Here is a 21,659-nt window from a genome sequence, read left to right as displayed (position 1 = left end):
TAAACTAGCGAACTTCATCTAAAAAGATATTCCTTAAATAACATTTAGAATATTATTACATATTTTTTCGATGGTAAACTAAAGTATACAAAATTAAAGATCGTACCACTCTAGCCTCTTTAAAATTTAATACGCACGATATTGAGCAAGAATGCGTATCAAGTATCCATAAGGAAATATAGCGCAGCCTGTTTTTAACCTTTCCACTTTTTTGAATGTTTAGTCTTCAAATCTGCTTTGAAATATAATTGCATTTGATTTCAATATTTAGCCTAATACACATAATTTTTAAATAGTAAAATGGACAGGTTGAAACAGGTCACCCTGTATATATGGGAATAATAATACTACGTCTCAAAATATCTTTTAATGCTGCTAAATGAGTGCTATAACACTATCTGTCAAGGTTTGACATGAGCAAGTACGGATACTACACACAAATCTGGGCAATTAAAGTACATATGCACGAATCAGCTCTATCATTTAGGAGCTGCACGCGTTTATGTAAGTCGCGTGTACAGCCAAAATTTACCTCCAACAGTAGAAGGCAACAGTGTCATATCTTACTGATAACCAGGATGATTTCTCTGAAAGTATTTTCTTTTTTTTTTCCGACCAGCAAAGAAGCGTGAACAAATGATATAATATGTATGATGACATAACGAAGCAATGACAAAAGGATGGCAGCAATATAATCCAACAATGATATACAATAAATCATGTGTGTCTACGCATATATATAATAATAACAATACATTATACTAGAGCGAACGAAAGAAATGTTTCATGAAAAAGCAATGAAAAATGCTGATAAAAAGCGCCTGTGAACTGAGCTTTGTTTGGTGACATGATTAAAATGATTGTGTTTCATATTCTCTTCCTCTTGTTTTTTCCCGAATGAGACAAAATTTGACTCGTACATTTCATATATTCGGTTTTCATGTCTGGAAATGTTTTGTCGCTAAAGTACAGCTGCTCGCTTAGGGATGATAATCATCCATCGCAATTCGTTGATCCGCTCACGTTACACTTTGTGAAATTAAAACTATCCTTTACTGAAATACGGTATTTTTCATTTTTTAATTTGCGTTCTAGTTTCTCATTTGGTCTTCTATAATCCATACACGTTTATATCCAAATGACATTTATCGACTTTGCTAAATTATATAATTTATATAATTATAAAATTCTAGAACCTTCAAATAGAATAACTTCAGAATTTACTAATGCCGGAACATGTAACTTGGCAAATCTTTTTAGCACTCAATTATGCATAGCTTCGCTAGATTCTATAGATAGAGAGTAGAATTTTTCACAGAATCAATAGTGTTTGCAAAAAGTAAAGTAAAAATTAACACTCCCTTTTTATGTCAAATTTTTACTTCACTTCAAATTGCTGTCGTATCTTTCTCAAAATTAATAAATGCTATCATTCGAAAGAATATATACTGCATCTCATAACTATAAGACCAGCCTAAGATTCTCAATTTTTATATAGGCACAATGCCAAATCTAATTAGAAGCATATAAAAGCAAACAGAAGTTATAAAAATTATAAAAGAAGAACTTGTAGAAATTATTGTTACAGTTTCATTTTATTTTACCTTAATTTCAATTCTTTATAGTAAAATATTCTGCTACGCTGGTTCTATAGTTAGTCCCCATTTTTAGCAGACATACCGTACAAAAATTGAAAACTTTGGGTAGTTTTATAATTATGGAGCACAGTATATATGTATAACGGATAACGAGTTATGACTGTAATTAGCGACTTGAACGTTATCTAAGGAACTTTTTACGGTCGCGCATATGAAACACAGTTAAGCACCGCACGTACAGGTTCTCCTTTTTGTAGAGAACTTCGATTATAATATATATCATTCCGCATTCACAATTGGAAGAACATTCCTCTTGTACTTTTTTAGATATGCTAATTAAATGTAACCAAAGAAAAAGAAAAAAAAGGTGTAACAGAAGGATAGAGAAAAGAAAATTGGTAAACGATGATCAATGAAAATCGTGCAGTAGTACGACGGTAAAAATGATCTAATGATTATTTATGCGACTCACCGCAATCTCTCTAAATGTTGTTCCAATTGTGTACTGTTTTCTTACAGTTCATTGGTTTCACACTTTCTACTTTTTGGCTTTTCTAAAATATGATAAATGCAAAATGTGATCGAATGAAATGGAAAAATGTCTGCCAGCGTTAAACGTATACCGTGAGATGGTAATGACACGGGAAAACCTCGAATCTTTAGAACAATCGTGAATAATTCATCGGTCCGAGGTGATCACCTTGCCACTCGTATAACGATGATCAATGATATTTTGAAAATGAAGCAAAATATTTGTAAAATACCTACATTTTGGAACACGCTTTTTAACTGGAACTTTTAACCGGAGTTTTACTTAGCTCTCAGAAATGCACAGATGACGAGAAGCTAGCGAAAAACGAAGATTACTGAATGATTAATGCAAGAGAAAGGAAAAAACATTAAAAAGTCCATAGTTAAACATACACACCCTGTAAATATGCTCCAATACGAGCAATTAACGATGCTTACTAACAATGATTCGCGTTAAAAATTGACACAGCACTCGTAATGGACTCGTAAAGGTAAAAGAAAGTGATTTGACAATCATCAGCATGAAGAACAGATGACACGGAAGATGACATGAATAACGAGAAGTTTTTATAAAATTTTTAATCGATTTAAGAAGAAACGACGATTAAACGAAAATAATAGATTTGAACAACGAAGCGTTTAGCTAATGATATTTCGTTTCCTATCGAATTCCATCAATCTCTTTCTATCTCTTTCTTTTTTTTTTTACTTTACGTGATATGTTGGCGTTACGTATCTTCCCACGCGGTCATCCGGTCGCCTTTTTGCCGAATTTTTTTTTCAGATACTTCTAACGAGAGACTCACTTTTTCTTGAGAGTGAAGAAACTACGCCGCTTGGTCTCGGCTTGTGTAGGCGCGGGTAGAGTGTGCGCCCTAGACGTACCCGCACCTGATGTACCCTGTGCTGCTTGGTTCAACACGGTAACCCAGTCGTTCATTTCAGCATCGTCTTTAGCCTGGAATAGGAAGTCTGATCCGCTTTGTGACCTAAAAGATATGAAATTTTAATCGATACTTCTCTATCGTATTTATATTAAATTGTACGTTTATGATCACAGGAAGAAGAGAGCAGGATTCTCAACTTTTTCAAGCAAAATATGTATTCATCATATTATGTAATTTCTATGAATATATTGGCAATTATGTCAAACTAAATCACAAAGTTGCAGGCCCTGTGGCAAAAGTTTTTGTAAAATCTCCTTAATCGTTGATATAAATTCTTAGCGTGAAGCCAAACAGCAACCAAATATTGCTCCTCTTCCCACTCTCTGTCATATTGGGACTAGAAGCAGAACTCACTTTACTCGGAAGACATGTTTCTTCTTAGTGTAATCGCTCGCCACAGTAATAGTCGCTCCTCTAAGGTCCAGAGGAGACTCTCCCTTGTACGGTTGATCAGGCGCTGCCTTGTATGACTTTTGGTCGGTATATACAAACAAGCTCTGTCCACGAACGACCATGTACACTTTGTGCCAGGACCGATTAGACGCCTTCTTCGTTGTGCTCTCCCATTCGTGCTTTCGTTGCAACACGCCCTCGAATTCATCATCGGTGGGACTTCGTTGTTCTGTAAAATCGGATTTAATTTAAAGTCAAACTGACAAACGACAGAAGATAAAAATAACTATACTACTTGGCGAATAGTATGCGAAGAGTTAAAGAGAAAAGAACGTAATCTACGTTACAACATCCAGTTTCCTTTCGAACGTGTAACACAACTGCAAACACAATTATACATTCATTGGGTGGAATCCATTTCAAGTAGGAAGACCTGAACAGTTAATCAGATAGACGTTATAAAACAATGCCGGAATGCAATCGAGATACCCAAACATGTACACGCATTCACCGTACAGCACCAATCGTAAACTTGATTCTGATCACGTATGATTAGAAGGATGCATACATTATTAACGTTTCCATAGCCCAGATTCCTAATGTTTCATTCAACATCCCTCGTACACGTATTCCAGACACACGTACACAATTCAGGAAATTAAGGAAACGCTTCCTGCGATCATCAATGAAGCTGGAATAGCAAAATGTTTAATAGTTGCTCGACGATATGAAAGTTTATCTTCCAGAGGCTCGTATCACTACCTAAATAAAATGTTAATTAATTTATTAATATATTTCGATCGATTATCAACTAGTGTTAATTCCATTAAGTTTACTTTGCTGTGACCGAACGTTTATTAAATTCATATCACTGTCAAGCGAACTTAAAGAGATATTAACGAGCTATTATCGTAATTAAAATGGTGGGTAGGCATAACGGTAGCAGAAAAACTCCAGTGTGCACGATGTTTGAATAGAATTGCTTACCGGAAATGCTGCGCTCATCGTCACTCACGCCACTTCGATCTAAACTCGGCGACTTGGCGGACTTTCTCCAGCGGAAACTCCTGAACGGCGACTTGCTGCGACTACGTTCCTTACGTCTTAAAGTACCAGACTCGGAACCGCTTCCACCTTTCGGAGCTTTTAACACGACACACGTAACACACGCCACGTTATTAACTACTTACATCGAGTCACATCGACAGCCTAGTTTTATTTTAGAATTGTGGTCGAAGGAAGGTAAGGGACAGGAACGTTTGTTAAATTCGCATCGTTTTGCTGCACATGCAACGCATGCTCATGCGAGACTCACTTTATCCGCCAAGATACAAATTCTGGCAAAAATATGATCCGCTTTCGAAAATTTGTTCCATCGAATCTTTTATCAAACATGATTTTTTTTTATTACTATAATTAGGCAAAGCACGATCGACGAGTTTACGATAACAAGAACGAGGTTCCAATGTTTAAATCGTATTTACTGCAAAATGATCGCGATATTGTTAGAATGTTGCTCGATTGTGAATTTATAACACGTTCGAAAAAGCTGTTTGATCTCTAATTGATTTTTGTTGGTTTATTTAAATTGTTTGTTACAGCGATCCTTTCAATCTTTTAACTTCACCGTTTCTCTACTTTGCCAGATTTGCTAACTGCTGGACAATTTATTAAACAGGTAGGTGTTATTACTACTGAAGTAAAAAAAGATGATGATGATGATTTTTAATCAGAGAAATTAATCAAAGTCGACGTGGGAAAGATATGATAATATTCGTGATTGATTTGCTAACGTATCTGTTTCATGAAACCTTATCATATTTTTCCCTCGTAACATTAATTTGTAATTAATAATCTACTATGAAAGACATAACTCTAAAATTCTACAATCTTTCTATTTCCCTATATCTTCCGTATATTACAAAGTTATTGTATAAAGATGTTATTGCTACGGAAATCTAGCGCTCAGAACAGGCTTTAACGTATTCCTTGAAAATCCTAAATCAATAACGACAGTTCATATACTGTACAAAGGCCATAGAAAGAAGACTAAAAAGGAAACACCCAGCAGATCTCACAAAGGATATATCTTAACAAACACGAAGATGGTACCCCATTGGGGGTAGCCACCCACATGATAATCAAACAGATAAAAAATTCTACCAAATGTCCAAGTTGGACAAATTGTAAATGTGAAAAAAGAAATATACTGTACAAATGGCTCGTTTCCTCTTCGCAACGTTGTCTTTTAATAAGTTTTAACGTCGCATCAACCCAACGTATGCGGTTGTTGACGACGATAAAGAAGAGTAAAAATACCGTGAGGATTAGATTTTGTTGCGGAACATCGTGTTTTTCAGAAGGAGGGAAGAAACTTTCGAAATTTGTTTACCGTGACATTGACATTTTTATAGAGAAAATCTGCCAACTTTTGTTTTCGCTCATGGAAACGATATTAGCCAATATTCGCGTTTATATAGAAAGAAATATCGATTTTATACGGCTATTAATTTCACTATAACGTAGCATGATGACGACTTTCGACCCGTTTCTTAGAGGCAAAATAGAACAGAGCGACTTGTGTTGCGGCGAACAACCGCAAAAGCCGCATGAACCAAAAGTACACGTGGTACCAGCGCTGTCCACTACAGCACCAGCGTGGTCAGGCATCGCGATAATTGACTTAAAAATGAAAGAAATATGCCTGAAAGATTACAAGGGAAAATATCTGATATTGCTCTTTTATCCCTACGATTTCACTTTTATCTGCCCTACGGAAATCATACAATTCAATGATCGTATCGAAGAATTCAATAAATTAGGTATACGCTACTCATCCCTTATTTTCTTTCCTTTACTTTCCTCTTTTAATTTCGAAATTCAAGATACAAATATATATATATATATGTCGGAGTCAAGATGGCATTTTGGGGCGTTCGATGAACCTTTACTTACTTTACCGTCGCGGATGTAGCTAATATTTATCGGTACAAATGGGGGCACTACAAGAGGCTATGAGTAATGGCGATAGGATGGTCGAGATGATGGTGACAACGAATTCAGGTTCGATGACGAATCCACGGTCCACGGGAGGACAAGTATCAACGTAATACTCGATTCGGGTAACTTCTCAATCAGCAATTCGTCCAACGACTGACTAACAAACTAACTCACTCGTAATCCAAAAGAAACTGCCCTTATATACTCCTGTCCCCACTTCTCGGGTCAATCTTTGTTTTCAAGGAGAGCCATATGATCATTTCATACCTCTGTCGGGTACACGTCCCTCCCGTGACCGTGGCTACGTCTAGTGACCCGCTATGTCACATCGAGCCCGAACCTATCGTCATAAAGTCAGATTGGAACATTAAAACTATTTCTTATTTTTATTACTTAAATGCAGCTATAGTAAAAGTCTGGACTATAGTATCGGGGTTTTTCCCAACATTCCGCACGGGAAATCCCGATGTTCTTTCATCTCCGACATATATATAATTATACATTCATAAATTGAATGTGTTACTCTGTTCGTTATCTTTTGCATCTCTCTCTGCTTCGTACAATTATTATATAACACCACGGAATTCAAATATTCAATTTCGCTGGAAATGACAAACAGGCTGCGAGGTAATTGCCATTTCTACGGATTCTCCGTACGCACATCTAGCATGGATCATTACACCCCGGAAGCAAGGTGGTCTGGGCGAAATGAAAATACCCTTTTTATCCGATAAGAATCAGAATATATCGAGAATGTACGGAGTACTGGATGAAAAAGAAGGAATATGCCTTAAGGGACTGTTCGTCATCGATAGAAACCAATTGATTCGACATATCGCGATCAGTGAGATTTCCATGTCTCGTTCTGTCGACGAGACTCTGAGGATCTTGGAGGCGTGTGAATTCATCGACGAATTTGGAGGCGTCTGTCCTGCGGGTCCAAGAGAGAAATTAAACGATACAAGCGACGAGCTAAACTATTTTAGCACGTAATCGTTAGATCGCCAATGTATATGCAAATTCGTATCTTCGTGAACGCCACTGAAGAAACAGAGCTTTACCAAGTTTAATCTTATTCAGAGGGAGATTCTCTATGTTTTGTACTTCTTTTTTTAATATTGGAATTAATTATTTTAATGCGATGAAATTCTGGAAAAGAATTCTTCGAGTATTATTAGACGACCTATTGATCTTTGGATTATAATTTTTAGTATGATGTATTTTATAAGTTTTTTGTGAATGACAAATAAAGAAGACATTGATCCTTAAAATGGACTTACTTGTTGGACTAGACAGACCTTGCGAAGGTTTCAAGGGGGTGGTGGCAGGTGGTGTTTCTTCTCCTCGCATGGATAGACGTGCAGGTTTCTGAGCATGCACTATATACCATCACACCGATTATAACATGCTATACTTTGGAATCGTATTATACTGAGAGTGAAGGCATCACTCTATGAAAGCAAAACATCTAACACGACCAACTAAACAATACATTTTTCAAATTACTTGTTAAAATAAGCAAAGAACACTCCGAGAGATATAATGAATGATTGTTAAGCACTGTGGAATGAAACAAAGATGAAATAAGGATTTTAGATTACGATGGATCAACAATAAACAGACAAGCTGCTCTAAAAGCATCTGCTATTGCATAGGAAAGATGTTAGATACACATACAAACATACTTCAAAGTTCAAGTTATATTTGAATACTAACTTTCATATAAGTCACTGTCTGTGCTTACCTTTCAAATAAAGATTAAATTTTGTTGTATACTATTAATCGAGAGAAAGAACTTAATTTACGTAATTTGTACCCACCACTTTTATTTGAAAAATTATTATATTAACTCGTGTATGATAGGAATGTATATGATCGATATAATAAATATTGAATATGTCTGTATAATTCATGCAAAATTCAATTTTAATTGAAAAATATTCGTGATGTCGGTTGAAATATTATTAATCATTTTTTTTTTAAATACTCGTGTGTCTCAGGTAGAATAACTCCATCACCTGCTAAAAATAGTTAATAAAAGCAAGTAAAGGTTCGTAGCTGCGATTATAGCGAGAAACAGTAGTAATTTGCCTACGAATATGCTGAAAGACAGAACATGTGAAATTTATGAGAATGACCTGAATTGTGTAAAGATCAAATTACAATTTCAGAAGCTAGTTTTTATGCTTCTGCAAAGAGTAAAAGGTTTACATTATTTCTTACAAAATATAATTGCACAATTCGGGCAAATATCTCCGTGGAAAGAAACTAAAGAAAATCTGCTGTAAAACGCTGCCAGATGATTTGATTTTATGCTCCATCACCAGCTTAAAGGATCGATATAGCGGGATCTATATATAAAGTGCAATTCAATCATCAAATATCAGAGCCTCGTTTATAGATCAACTACAGATACGTAGTTACTACTGCTGAACAAACATTCGGCAACATATAATTGCACGACATTCTCGAAAAACTAGATCGTCTTCTATAAAAAAAAAGGCACTGGTATTTAATAGAGTGTTGTCATTAAGAAACGATAATAAAATTAGTAAAAGATATACTGTATCATAACATACAATGATTTCCCTATATTCTGAAAAAGATTTTTAATTCTTTGCACTTTTCGTTAGCCACAATGAAAGAAATCGAGTGATGTAAAAATGAATTGTGCAAAGAAATGAAATAGAAAATACGATAAATAAATTAGCAGATGTGTAATGCATTAAATGGTCATCAAAATGGTACAAACACAATACGTTATATGACGTTGATCATATAATAGATACACATGTATATATATATATAGTCACATAAAAGGTAAAAAAAAAACAATCTGTTTGAAATAATCATTTGGAAATAAAGACAAAATTTCTAGCGAAAAGATGACGATATTTGTTTCATCAGGACACTCACCTTCCTTGGGCTTGTCTTGAGGTTGTGGTGTACGTGTAGAAGCCTTGCGATGTGCCACTGCGATTTGTGCATTCCGTGCCGCATTTTAAGGTGCGTTATAGGATAGAATCGATAATTGGGATTCATTGGATTTCCATTTGGAACGGAGTCACAATGGCGATAATAGGTTGGAAAGAGAAAAAGGCAAAAATAAACGTGCTGTTAGCAATTTCATGCTTATCCAAACAAACCAGTTTGTAAAACCAGTCGCCTGAGAGTTAAGTGTACAAAATACGTGGAAAGCAAAATCGGACGATACATATTGTATTAGTACAACAATAAAAAAAAAAGAAGAGAAAAAAAACGTTTCTATTCATTCTTTATAGTAGAATCGAGCGCTCAACGATCATCAATCCCGCATTATCGTTGTTTTTGCAAGACATTAGATTGAGATATTTACTGATAATATCGTTTTAAAGCATCTAAAGAAAATGTTATCTTTCTTAGGTATCTTAATCGGTTTTTTGAATAGATTATTGCTATTCGTATTCTCTAATGCACTGAAAAGTGAACATTACAATGCAACGTATACGACACTCTTATCAAACTGTCTTTAGATAAAAAGACATTATGCAGTACATGTGTTATTATCTTACCATGTGATTCGTCTTCTCCGGCGGGACGTTCTCCAGTTGGTACACCTTCTGCTTCGGCTCTGTTATGCAAAAATCATTATACTCTGTTATACCTTATATTCCTTAATATTATTTCCTAGTTACCATTACAATATTTTATTCGTTTTATATTATAATTTTTTTATTATATCTTAGATCCAGTGCTACATATAATTTTATTACTGGCTAATTGTAAATATTTTTCATTTTACTAGCTAAATATGAAGCAAAACATATAATGAAAATTATTAAAATTTAATGGTACCTTTCGCTCGGTGGTTCGTCTGGACTAGTTACCGGTGTTGCTTTAGCTAATCGAGCTGCCTCAGCTGCTGCGGCCTCCTCCTTCTTGCGTCTTTCTTCTTCCTCTCGTTCTTGTTCTCTCCTCTTCATTTCTTTCAACTCAAACTGTAGCACGTACAAATGCTTTCATTGAATAAATTGTACAAATCAATATTTCTCATTCATAGAAAAAACACTAACCGTAGTGAGTCGATGCAAGGCACTAAACCTTTCTTCCTGAGCAGCTGCCGATTTTTCAAACGCTTCGTGCTTCTTAATCAGATTCTCCACTTCATCGATCGTGTGCTGTAACAATTACATTTATTATATCATTAATTTTCATCAAATATTATTAACATCGTTAAAGAATTATGTTAGAAATTAATTTAACATTACTTACGCCAAGTTCTTGACTCATAAGATATGGTTCCTGGGCGACTAACCATGCTTCAGCAACCGCTGCGTCTCTTGCGAATTGATAGACCTCCAAAACTACAATAATACGCAGACATCATTAATAAGGTGACCATATCATTTCTGACACGATAAATAGACTGCGGATATTTATGTAGATTCGTATTTTTATGAACACTATTAAAAAATGTATTTCACCTACTTATAATCTATATTCTATCTGAGATATTTTAAAGATTTTTTGTACTTTGAAATTTCCTATAAATGCATAAAAATCCACAATAAATTATAATAGTTCAATCAAAATATCTATATATTTACTCAGTTGTAGATTCTCCCAACGTTCCTCCCATCTATGCAGCAACGCGTTTCTGTGATCAGTTAAAGCTGCCAATTTCTCCTTGATCTGGCTACTAGCATAATGGTTCCTGGCTAACAAGTCTTTCCCAAGATTGATACACGCCATCAGATTGTCCTCCCTAGCATCTATTTCGGCTTTTAAACTTTGATGATTGTTCATTAGTAACTCCACTCCAGCAACGTCGCGAGGTTTCTCCGAAGTGTTCATCTGACGAACTACATCATCCATCCAAATCATCAGAGTCCTAACCATGTTGAAGAATCGGAACAGATCACCGGTATCCTCCAGTTTCGTTCTTCTACCATCGCAAAGCGATTGAAGATTGTTCCAAGCAGCAACTACCTCTCCTTCACGATTAGTGATCTCTCTAGCCTTGTCTCCGCAATAACTAGCCTGTAACGTAGCAGATTCCTCTTGGATCTGCGACACCTGGCTCTGCAACGTGGATAAATCCTGCATGAAGTTGGCGTGCTTCCTCTGCAGAGCTGAGACTGAGCCAGCGTCGCGACCTAATTCGTCAGACATAGCGTTCTGTTTCTCCAAGATTCTTCCAAGCACGTCTTTGCAATCGTGGAAGAACTTGTGCAGTTCTTTACTAGCTTCCAGCATTTGCGTACGAGTCTCGATCAATTCCAGCAGATCTTGCCAGACTTCGTTCAAACCATCCTCCCATTCTGCAATAGTAGCAGCATCGGAGTGGCCACTTGCCATTAGAGAATCTGCAATTCCATTCACTGCCGCCACTCTTTCCGAGCCTATCGCCTCGGTATCTCGAGCAAACTCTTTGAACCTCTCCCAAAGGAGCGTCACATGATCGTAATCCTGACCCAATTCGTGGCTTCCAGCTACCAATTCTCTTTCTGCGATCCACTGCTCAAGATCGTCCACTTCTCTATTCAGCATGAACAATTGAAGAGCGTCGTCTAATTTAGCTCGACGTTCGCCAGCAAGATCTTTCAAACCAGCGTACAGTTTGTCTACTTGTGATTGCTTCACAGCAATCTGGTCAACAAGAGGATGTTGATCGTTAATGAGCTGCCTGGCGGTTTCTCCAAGCTGGCGGATGGTCTCTGCATAATCTTCCATGGCATGTTCCAAAGACTCGTGTTTCTTCATCAAGTTCTGGGCTGAAATTTCGTCCTTGCCACGGTCTTCTACCATCATATACAATTCTTGTTCGCTCATCCAGGATTCCGCTTCTGTCGCGTCAAAGAAGTACTGCTGTGCCTTTTCGTTTTGCAAGAGATGCTTGTTCCTGTCGTCTACAGCATGCTTCAGCTCCTTCCATTTCTCGGTTAACTCGGGTATCAATTTCTGGAACTCAGGACTATCCTCGTGGCCCTCGTCTATAAGTTTCTGTCCGTTGTTGCAGACCAGATTGATCCTAGGTTCATGGTTCTCTATCTCAGTACGCAGAGACTGGTTCTTCTTCTTAAGCATGTGCACGTTAAACAATGAATTTCCATACTCCGTACTGGTAGCCTGAGGCATCTTCTCGGCGATCCAGAGCTTCTCGTCTTCCACGTCGCGCCTGAACTGGAAAGCTTCCTTCTTCTTCTCTAACTGACGTTGACGATCGATCAATGGTGCTTTCAGTTGGGCGAATCTCTGAGCCACCTTCTCCTTCTTGCACTTAATCTCCTCCATCTTGTCGTCAGGCACCGTACGTTGCAAGTGTTCAGCCTGTTTGTCCAACTCGGTAACCTGTCTCGCTTTCACAGCCATCTGAGTTTCGATCATTTGTTGCTTCTGCATCAAGATATTCACCGATGCCAAATCAGAACCAGTATCCGTGCTTTCAATCTGTTTCTCCAGTTCGTTCATCCAAGAATCAATATCGTCGCAAGTCTGGTGAATAAGGACTTCACGATTGGCGTCGAACAGGCGTTCACCTTTGTCATGAGTAGTAGTCTCAAGTTCCTCAAACTGGTCAGCCAATTCTGCCACCTTAGGCTTGATGATCTCAGCTAAATCAGGCTTCTGTTGAATCAATTCTTCAGCAGCCTGTTGCAATTGCTGCAGACGATCCTTATTACTCGCGATTTCGGCCTCAAACGCCTGGTGCCTTGTCCACTTGCTATGCACCGTCTTTGCACTTCTATAAGTTTCATCTTGAGCGGTGATGTGCTTCTCCTGAACCCATTCTCCCAATTCTTCGCAATCCTGTAAGAACATCTGCAACTGTAACTGATCCTTGAGTTTCTCCATATACTGATTCGCCTTCTCTCGGTTTATTCGACGACGCTCGTTAATGCTCTCTGCCTTCTTCTTGACTTTGTCCGCCGCGAAGTGGCCCTCGTCGACAAGTCGTCCGGCGAACTGCACCACGGAGTTGATTTTCTCGTCGTTCGCGTCCATCGTGGTCATGAACGCCTCGTGACGCTTGATCATGTGCTCCGCTTGTTCGAAGTTCGCCGGCGTTTCATCCTTAGCGAGAATGTGCTCTTGCTGGGACAAAAGCACTTCTGCCTGGCGTGCGTCGCGATCGAAGATTTGCAGATTAAGAGAATTGGACAGTAAGATCTTTCTGTTGACCCACATCTGGCGTAAATCTTCCCAGCCCATCTTCAGGGCGTTTAATCTCTCCCTAAGGAACATGTACTGTGTATCACCATCACCAGCTTCGCTGGTCAATCTTTCGCCGTATTCCATCATCTTCTGGTAGTCATCGGTATAATTATCAATTTCTTCCTTAATATTCTGGTGTTGTGTCAAGAGTTTCTCAGCATCAGCCAAGGTAGTTGGAGTATCTTCGCTGGCAACATCAGTTTGTGTCCTGCGTAACCAAGCCTGGAAGTGATCCAAATCTCTGAGGAATCTGTGAAGATCACCTGCTTCTTCCAATTTTGCATCACGTTCCTTCAACATCTGTGTCAACTGCTCCCAAATAGTGTGTATCTGATCAATCCTTCCCTTGATCACCTCAGGATCTTCCAGATTCTGTTGTTGGATATTCTGAGCCTCCATTTCCAAGGCGTCCAATTTAGCCTGGATGGCTGCCAAGTCGCGCTCCATTCCACTTAGTCGACGTTGCAAGGTCATGACTCCAGTCAGATCCATCTCTAAACTGTCTGTTTGTTGAAGGATACGTTTCTTATCCTCGATCCAAGATACTGTCTCGCGGCATTCAATGTGGAAGGTCTGTACGCCATGAGCAGAGTTCAATTCGTCACGTTTGTTCTCTGCTTTCTCGCGGAGCTCAGCCCATTTCTGGTTCAACTCGTTCTGACGTGCAACGATCTGCTCAGAATTGGGATGTTCAACGTGCAATAATTGTCTTGCGAGTTGATTGACCACAGCAACTCGAGAAGCGTTGGCATACATTTCCTTTTCGAAACCATTGTATCTGTGCTTCATAATCTCAACGTCTTCGATATCCTTCGCTGGTACCATAGTCTCCAACATCCTATTCTTCTCACCGATCCATTGCTCCACTCCGTCTGACTCGCTGAACAACTTGTACAATGATAATGCATCCAACAATCTCTGTTTGCGAAGTTTGGCGAGTTCCATAAGTTCCTTGTATCTGGAGTCTATGGAGTCCAGTCTTTCCAGCACTTCCGGTGACTTAGCATCCTGCTCACCAAGAGACGATGCCTGCTGACGAAGCTGATCGATAGTTGTAGCGTAGTTCTTGAGTTCATCTGTCACATCTTTGTGTTTCTTCAACAACGATTGGACATTGGCTTCGTCTCTGCCAACGTCTTCCGATGAGACGAGTCGTAGTGTATCCAGCATCCAAATATCAATGTCATCGGCATCTGCAAACAGTTGATGGTAGTCTACAGCCTCCTCCAAGCGCTTCCTTCTGAAAGCAGCCAAATCCAGGAGATGATTCCACATTCCCAGAATTTCTTGGAGCCTCTCCTGAATCCTATCAGAACCAAAGTGTTTCTGACGAACCAGTTCATCTCCAACAGCAGCCACAGACATCAATTGCGGTTCATGAGACTGGATTTCATTCTCCAGTGCTTTGTGTTTGGACAACAGCAGATTTATAGTCGTCAAATCGTGACCAATGTCTCCAGTCGATACGATCTGTTCCTTCTCCTTTATCCAATTCTCCTCGTCAGCCATGTCCCAATAGAACTGCCACAATTTACGAGACTCTTCCAATCTGGCTCTGCGTTCGACTGCCAGGCGTACCAATTCAGCGTACGCGTCTTCGAGCTGTTGTACGCGTTCAACAATGATAGTTGGATCACACGGTCGATAACCTTCTCCGTGTTCTAAGAATCTCTGGCTCTGTTGAACGACAGCTTTCACTCTTTCGCCCAACACGTTGATATCAGCTTCTACCAGAGAATGTTTCTGCAAAAGATCCTCGACGCCCATCAAGTGCTTTCCATAATCGTCGGTCAACAGACGCATTTTTATTTCTTCCATGCTGTCTAGAATGTACAACATCTCTTGGAAGTTCTGTTGGAGCTGCAAAGACAACTCTAATCTCATCCTTCTAGCACGAAGCAATTCGAGCAGATAATTCCACAATCTAAGAACATTGTCTTTCCGAGCATTAATACGTTCGATATCGTGATAATTCTCAGCTTCCAATTCCTGTGAAACAGCCATAACAGCTTGAACTCGTTCTTCATAAGCAAAGATGTCTGTCTCGATGGCCTCGTGCTTCTTGGCTGCAGCTTCCACAGCAGCTAAATCGAAACCGAAATTATCCTGAGAAACCAAACGTTGATTCTCGGACAACCAGGTCTCTCTCATGCTAGCCTTTCGGTTGAATCTAGCTGCTAGTTGTTCCAATTTCTCCTGACGAATCAATTCTTCACGCAGAGCCAATTCACGCTCGTGTTCCGCCTTTTCTAGCCTCTCCCACGCTTTGTTAATGTCCGAGATCATCTTACCCTCTTTAGGCGTATATGGTTTTTGATTATTGGCTCGCATCTTCGACTGTAAAGTGAACAGCAACACCTCCAGATTGCCTTTCTCGACAAACTTCGGAGGTTTCTCCACAGTACGATAATTAGAGAATTGGGAGAGCTGAGATTGCACTCCTACTAAAGAGTTAGCAAACCGACGATCACCTAAAGCCTCTATGGTGCCTTCTATCCATCTCAATAGGTCACTGGTTAAACTTTCGTACTCGTGTATCATACGATCATTCTCCATGGCAATACCAACCACTTTGCCTATTCTTTTACCTTGCACGGTCTCCTGTTTCATCTTTGAGAAGTAATGATAATACGTGACTACATAAGTGATGATTGATTTTTCGTCAGGATGATCGACGAATATGTCTTCAGCATCTAAAAGTTTGGTCAGACCAAGCTTGTCTTCGGCTACATTGAACGCGTTGTTTAAATTGTAAATAGCATTTGATTTGGAAAGTTTGTCGAACTGGATCAAATCCGGACGGTGTTTATGGATGATGGCGTTGAAGGCTAAACCGTCGCGCCAGGATGTAGTGAAATTTCGTACATTTACATTGTGATATCCAGCAGTTTTCATTTGACACCAAAGAAGTAGAGCGTCTTTCGCTGATTTGGTTTCTTGATTGTCCGTTTCTTCGATGGTAATGTCTTGAATTTGGAATCGCAGGATAATGGTCCAGATGAGACCAAGACTCAAACGGGGATTTCCATCGACTATGTCGTGAGATCCCATATTTTCTAGATGCACTCGTTGCTCCCGAAGGAATTGCAACGCTTTATCGACGTTTTCTAGACAATGGATTCGCATTTTTCCTTTCGTAGGTCGTGGTAAACGTTCTCCGGAGAGAATCTCGAGAAGCTTGATGAGCATTTTGCCATCTCGAAGATCGACGTATAGATCGCCAATTCGGCATGAACACCGAACCAGATGGGAATTGACCCATTTTTGGAAAGTCTTCTTTTGTACCAATTCACGTTCACCTGGTTTAAGAAACACGAAAATAGAAAATTGAGTAAATATTATAACAACATTTTAATTACAGAATTGATTAAAAAAAGGACGTAAGTATAGAAAATTTATTAAATTGCAATGTTTTAAAATCGCTTTTCTATTTCTACCTCTCAGGTCGTCCACAACTGTATCGTAGTTCATTTCTAATAAATTCAGGCTATCTATCTCACGATATCTGTTGCGATATTTATTTTTCTATACATTCTTATAATACCCTCAAGTGCTCACTCAATGATTTTAGATTCACCGGAAGGCTACTACTAAACATTTTCTACGATAGCCACACACTTTAAAGCGTGCACTTATCAACCCAGTATCTATATCAAAGGATGTGGCAAAGCTAGCTTTGACGTTTTAATTTCACAAATAATTAACGATACATCATCGTGTAAATCATCAACGATCTACTAAAATTTATTCGTATACAAAGTATGCCTCTTATGGCCATTTACAAATTGCATCTTACAAGTTACGTATAATATACACGAATTTACGAAATAAAGCTGCTATGCACCAACCGTACTTTTCGATCACATTCACGTTTTTTCAAAATTCATGAATGAAAATACTCCATACTACAAAAATTGGAAACCATTTATCAAACAGAAACGTTTCGTTTTTGTTAACGAATATAAAGATAACAAGTAAGGAAAAGAGAACGTACCAGCTAAAGCTTTGATGCGTGAACGTTCAAAAAGTCTCGAACTCGAGTTTCCCCCGTCGTATTCGTACTCATCGACAATCTCTTGTTGTAGCGTGGGGTCCCAACCCCCGCGCACCACCGAGATGTCGGTCGTCATTTTGTCAATCGGACCAACAACTCACTTCTTTCTTACCCTTCGAAAGGGTGCTCCTGGAACAAAGCAACATCACGTTCCGATTTTTATACGTAAAGAATTTTCATATTCGAACAAAATTTTCTTGCATTTTCTTCTTTCTTTTTTTTCTGTTTAATTTTAGAAATCGATGAAATCAAACAAACGTGGTAATTAAACGTTTTATTCTTAGCCACTATTAAGTAAAAAGTAATTATTACGAGAACTCTACAATATTGTATTTATTATATCATTTACGCACTAATTAATTACATAGGTCTAAGTATATTAAAATTTCACACGGCTATAAAGATTTGATACTATGAAAAGAAACAAAAATATGTAAAAGCTTGTAACGGGGCGCTTCATTCGGAAATAACGTTCAAATACTTTTTGTAGCCACTGTACATGCACGCACATCTATAAATCATACATTATGTATCAATGACGTTTGGCTCTACTGGTGACAACATTAATGATGTTTGGTCATCACGGTGTTATTAAACATGCTAAATTCAATACTTTAATGTTCAAATACTTTTTGTAGCCACTGTACATTCACACACATCTATAAATCGTACATTATGTATCAGTGATGTTTGGCTCTATTGGTGACAACGTTAATGATGTTTGGTCATCACGATGTTATTAAACATACTAAATTGAATACTTTAATGTTCAAATACTTTTTGTAGCCACTGTACATGAACATACATCTATAAATCGTACATTATGTATCAGTGACGTTTGGCTCTACTGGTGACAACATTAATGATGTTTGGTCATCACGATGTTATTAAACATGCTAAATTCAATACTTTAATGTTCAAATACTTTTTGTAGCCACTGTACATGAACATACATCTATAAATCGTACATTATGTATCAATGACGTTTGGTTGTACCGGTGACAACATTAATGATGTTTGGTCATCACGATGTTATTAAACGTGCTAAATTCAATACTTCAATACTTAATTCAATACTTCAACGTTCAAATACTTTTCGTAGCCACTGTACATTCACGCACATCTATAAATCATACATTATGTATCGGTGACGTTTGGCTCTACTGGTGACAACGTTAATGATGTTTGGTCATCACGATTGATTATTAAACGAGCTAAATTCAATTCGTTAGAATCGCTGAGCAAAAATACTTGATACGAAACATGTTAAACATTTTGTCCACTTTTCTACACAAAAGACCATCCGAGAACTTCCAGCTAAAATAACTCTGCATATATACGTACATATGTAATTAGCATATTTGGTCGACGTAACGATGAGTTGCTATCAACAACCTAGCCAACGACAATTTGTTTCAATTGCGGATTACGGTATCAGGAAGGAACGAATTCGCGGATACGAAGAACGGGACGAGCGGTTTATTCATTCGTCTGTGGCCGGCTTCGTACGCCATTGGTGCATATTTCGCACGTGTGACATCATTCGCGTGATGTAATCGCACGTCGAGCGACTCCCACACGATCTCAGGACGTAAAGCAACGAGTTGTTCACGGTACACGTCTGGAAATAAGCGGTACGTGCACTTGACAATATACGATCGTACGTTGCTTTCCTTCCATTTGATCGCGATAAACCCGTTCTTTGCAATCATCGTACAAAGTCTCTGATGTAACGATCCAATATAATTTTTCAGTCTAATAACGCCACGTAATCTGATAAATGCCTAGTTCCTCGAGTTTTCGTGATAATGATACGTCAGTCAGCCTTGCATTTTTCTTGCGACTTTATACAAACAATCGTACACGTAGCTAAAAGACGATTCATTACACGTTTCTTCGTATTATATTTACTCTTTAAAAGTCTACAAACTGTTGACCAGTTATACAGGTAGTATAAAAAGTCTTATTTTATATGATGTAACGACCAAAAATAACTTTTCGGTCCAATAACGTGGCGCAGCGTATCTGATAAACATTGCGCTGCTCGTCGAGAACAAAAATACCTCGTTTCTCTACTCTTCTTGCGACTGCATAGAATCGTTGCAGGAAATTATAACAGTCTAGTAGCTTTTTTCGAAAAATTATCTCGCGACGTATCGTCGTCAACCTTAAAATAAAACTAACAGATAAGACAGTATTTACGCATTTCTGTAGTTTTAAGCGCGCAATTTCAATTCCAACGACTATATCTGTCGACCAGGAGGAAGAATAAAGAACACCTCGGCAAACTGAAAGAATTTGAGGGAAATTGCGCGAACAGTCGATGGAATTCTTATCATCGCGCTTCGCTCGCAGCAATCGAAAGCCTCGATTATGTAATTTCAATCAACGATACGCTATAAAAGTTTGTTTGCTCGATCGACAGGATGAAATCATGCGCGCAATTATGTTTTATTCATTCTCGGATTGACGTTGCTCTGTAAAAGGACTCGCGTCTCAAACGCGTGCTTTACCATTTCCATCAGAATCGGCGAACGTCGAACATCCAATTACCGTGCAGTCTCGTTGAATTTTAAATTTTTATAATTAACTTTTCCGAATGAATTACTTTCTCATCGAACGATGAGTATGGTTGTCGAAAAGAAGTCACATAGATACGAATCTTGCAGTAAACGTATGCTTCCAGTAGTCGGCCGTTTCGTAGAAATAATCGATGTGCGTGTTATTTGATTTTTTTCGTTAATAAAAATTGAAAAATAAAGAGGATGATTCCTGTGTACGCATAGAATAGACATTTACGTCTCCTTCTTTCTCTTTTTGAACATAACTTTCGGTACCAAAAACTTTATTTGCAAAAGACAGTGCTGCTTCAAAATGTTTAACATAAAAAAATGTACATAACAAATGTACATAAAAAATTACTAGGAGCGTTGGAAAACCTACGTGAATCGCTGTACATAAACCTCGCGTATATAGTTTCACCGTTTCATTCTTAATATATGTTAAACGATAGCGATTCGTCTTTTACACGATTTCAGCTTATCTGCAGCCTTATCAACAATATCTGCAAGCGTTTATCCGCAATTAATAGGTTCACCGTTTCTCATTGAAGAATATGCACGGTTACGCTGCTGCAGAATCTTTATTTGCCGTTCCAGGAATAACTTCTACGGTATATTATTCCGTACACATCTAGAATTAGTCACGCGTTCGTGGCATCGAAAAGTTGCACTTTCGTTCGCCTCCGCTAATCTCAAAGGTGTTTTAATTACAGTACGATATACGTACCGCTCGTAAAATGTCCAGATACTTTGATCGATTTCCAGCGACTGTAACTGAATTTGACCAAGATTACACACGGAACACGTAAGAGACAAACCCGTGCAAATAAGATTGCTTCGCGATTGTTATCTCGGCGGAGATTGCGTGAATCGTACTCTGGAAATAGTACACACGTGCTCAATGCGCCTTATAACGCCAAGTAGAAAACGCAGAGTCTCTTTAGAAATTCAGATTCCTCTGGTTCTTTGTAAGGAGAATCGTACTTGCATACGAGTAGCGATGAAAAGAAGAGAAGATAATTACGCTAAGTTGTGCAGAGAATGTTGCACGAAACGAGTTGCACGCTCCAAGTACGTAGTTGAGAACGATACGTAGCTGCGTGATGGTGGAGCTGTAGGTGTGGAATAATTGGATTTATTCGAGTTTTCTGGGGATTATTTTTAAATGGATTAAAAGAATGCAGAATAGGCGAAGGGTTTAAATGTACTTTTTATAATATTCTTGTTAAGAGTAGCTTAACTGCATTTCGTAATTTTCATGGTAATCGTTATCGTAAGAATTTATCGTAAGAAAAAGAAAGTTGTTATCATCTAAAACTACAATTAGAATGTACTTGTCGAAATAATCGGATAATCGAATATTCCTATCTAAAGTGTCGAT

General features: G+C 38.2%; 1 protein-coding gene across 7 annotated transcripts in view; it reads right to left on the bottom strand.

Moving 5' to 3' along the window:
* Nucleotides 1-21,659, bottom strand: part of beta-Spec (spectrin beta chain) — a 40,764-nt gene that overhangs the window by 2,715 nt on the left and 16,390 nt on the right. Inside the window, exons 2-12 of one of the 7 annotated variants that reach the window (XM_033338201.2) lie at nucleotides 17,658-17,846; nucleotides 11,056-16,962; nucleotides 10,721-10,812; nucleotides 10,522-10,626; nucleotides 10,304-10,446; nucleotides 10,021-10,079; nucleotides 9,386-9,442; nucleotides 7,750-7,848; nucleotides 4,457-4,612; nucleotides 3,431-3,698; nucleotides 2,936-3,118 (exon numbers count right to left, since the gene is read on the bottom strand). In XM_033338201.2, coding sequence (XP_033194092.1) covers nucleotides 2,936-3,118; nucleotides 3,431-3,698; nucleotides 4,457-4,612; nucleotides 7,750-7,848; nucleotides 9,386-9,442; nucleotides 10,021-10,079; nucleotides 10,304-10,446; nucleotides 10,522-10,626; nucleotides 10,721-10,812; nucleotides 11,056-16,962; nucleotides 17,658-17,793 — 7,205 coding nt within the window. In that variant the 5' untranslated portion in view covers nucleotides 17,794-17,846. Of the gene's footprint in view, nucleotides 1-2,935; nucleotides 3,119-3,430; nucleotides 3,699-4,456; nucleotides 4,613-7,749; nucleotides 7,849-9,385; nucleotides 9,443-10,020; nucleotides 10,080-10,303; nucleotides 10,447-10,521; nucleotides 10,627-10,720; nucleotides 10,813-11,055; nucleotides 16,963-17,100; nucleotides 17,210-17,657; nucleotides 17,847-21,659 lie in introns of those variants that run through there. The other 6 variants (XM_076621558.1, XM_033338204.2, XM_033338203.2 and 3 more) reach the window with 6 other exon arrangements.

This window comes from Bombus vancouverensis, chromosome 9, assembly GCF_051014615.1.
Source record: "Bombus vancouverensis nearcticus chromosome 9, iyBomVanc1_principal, whole genome shotgun sequence".
Classification (NCBI taxonomy): domain Eukaryota; kingdom Metazoa; phylum Arthropoda; class Insecta; order Hymenoptera; family Apidae; genus Bombus; species Bombus vancouverensis.
This window is presented reverse-complemented; position numbering and strand designations above follow the sequence as displayed.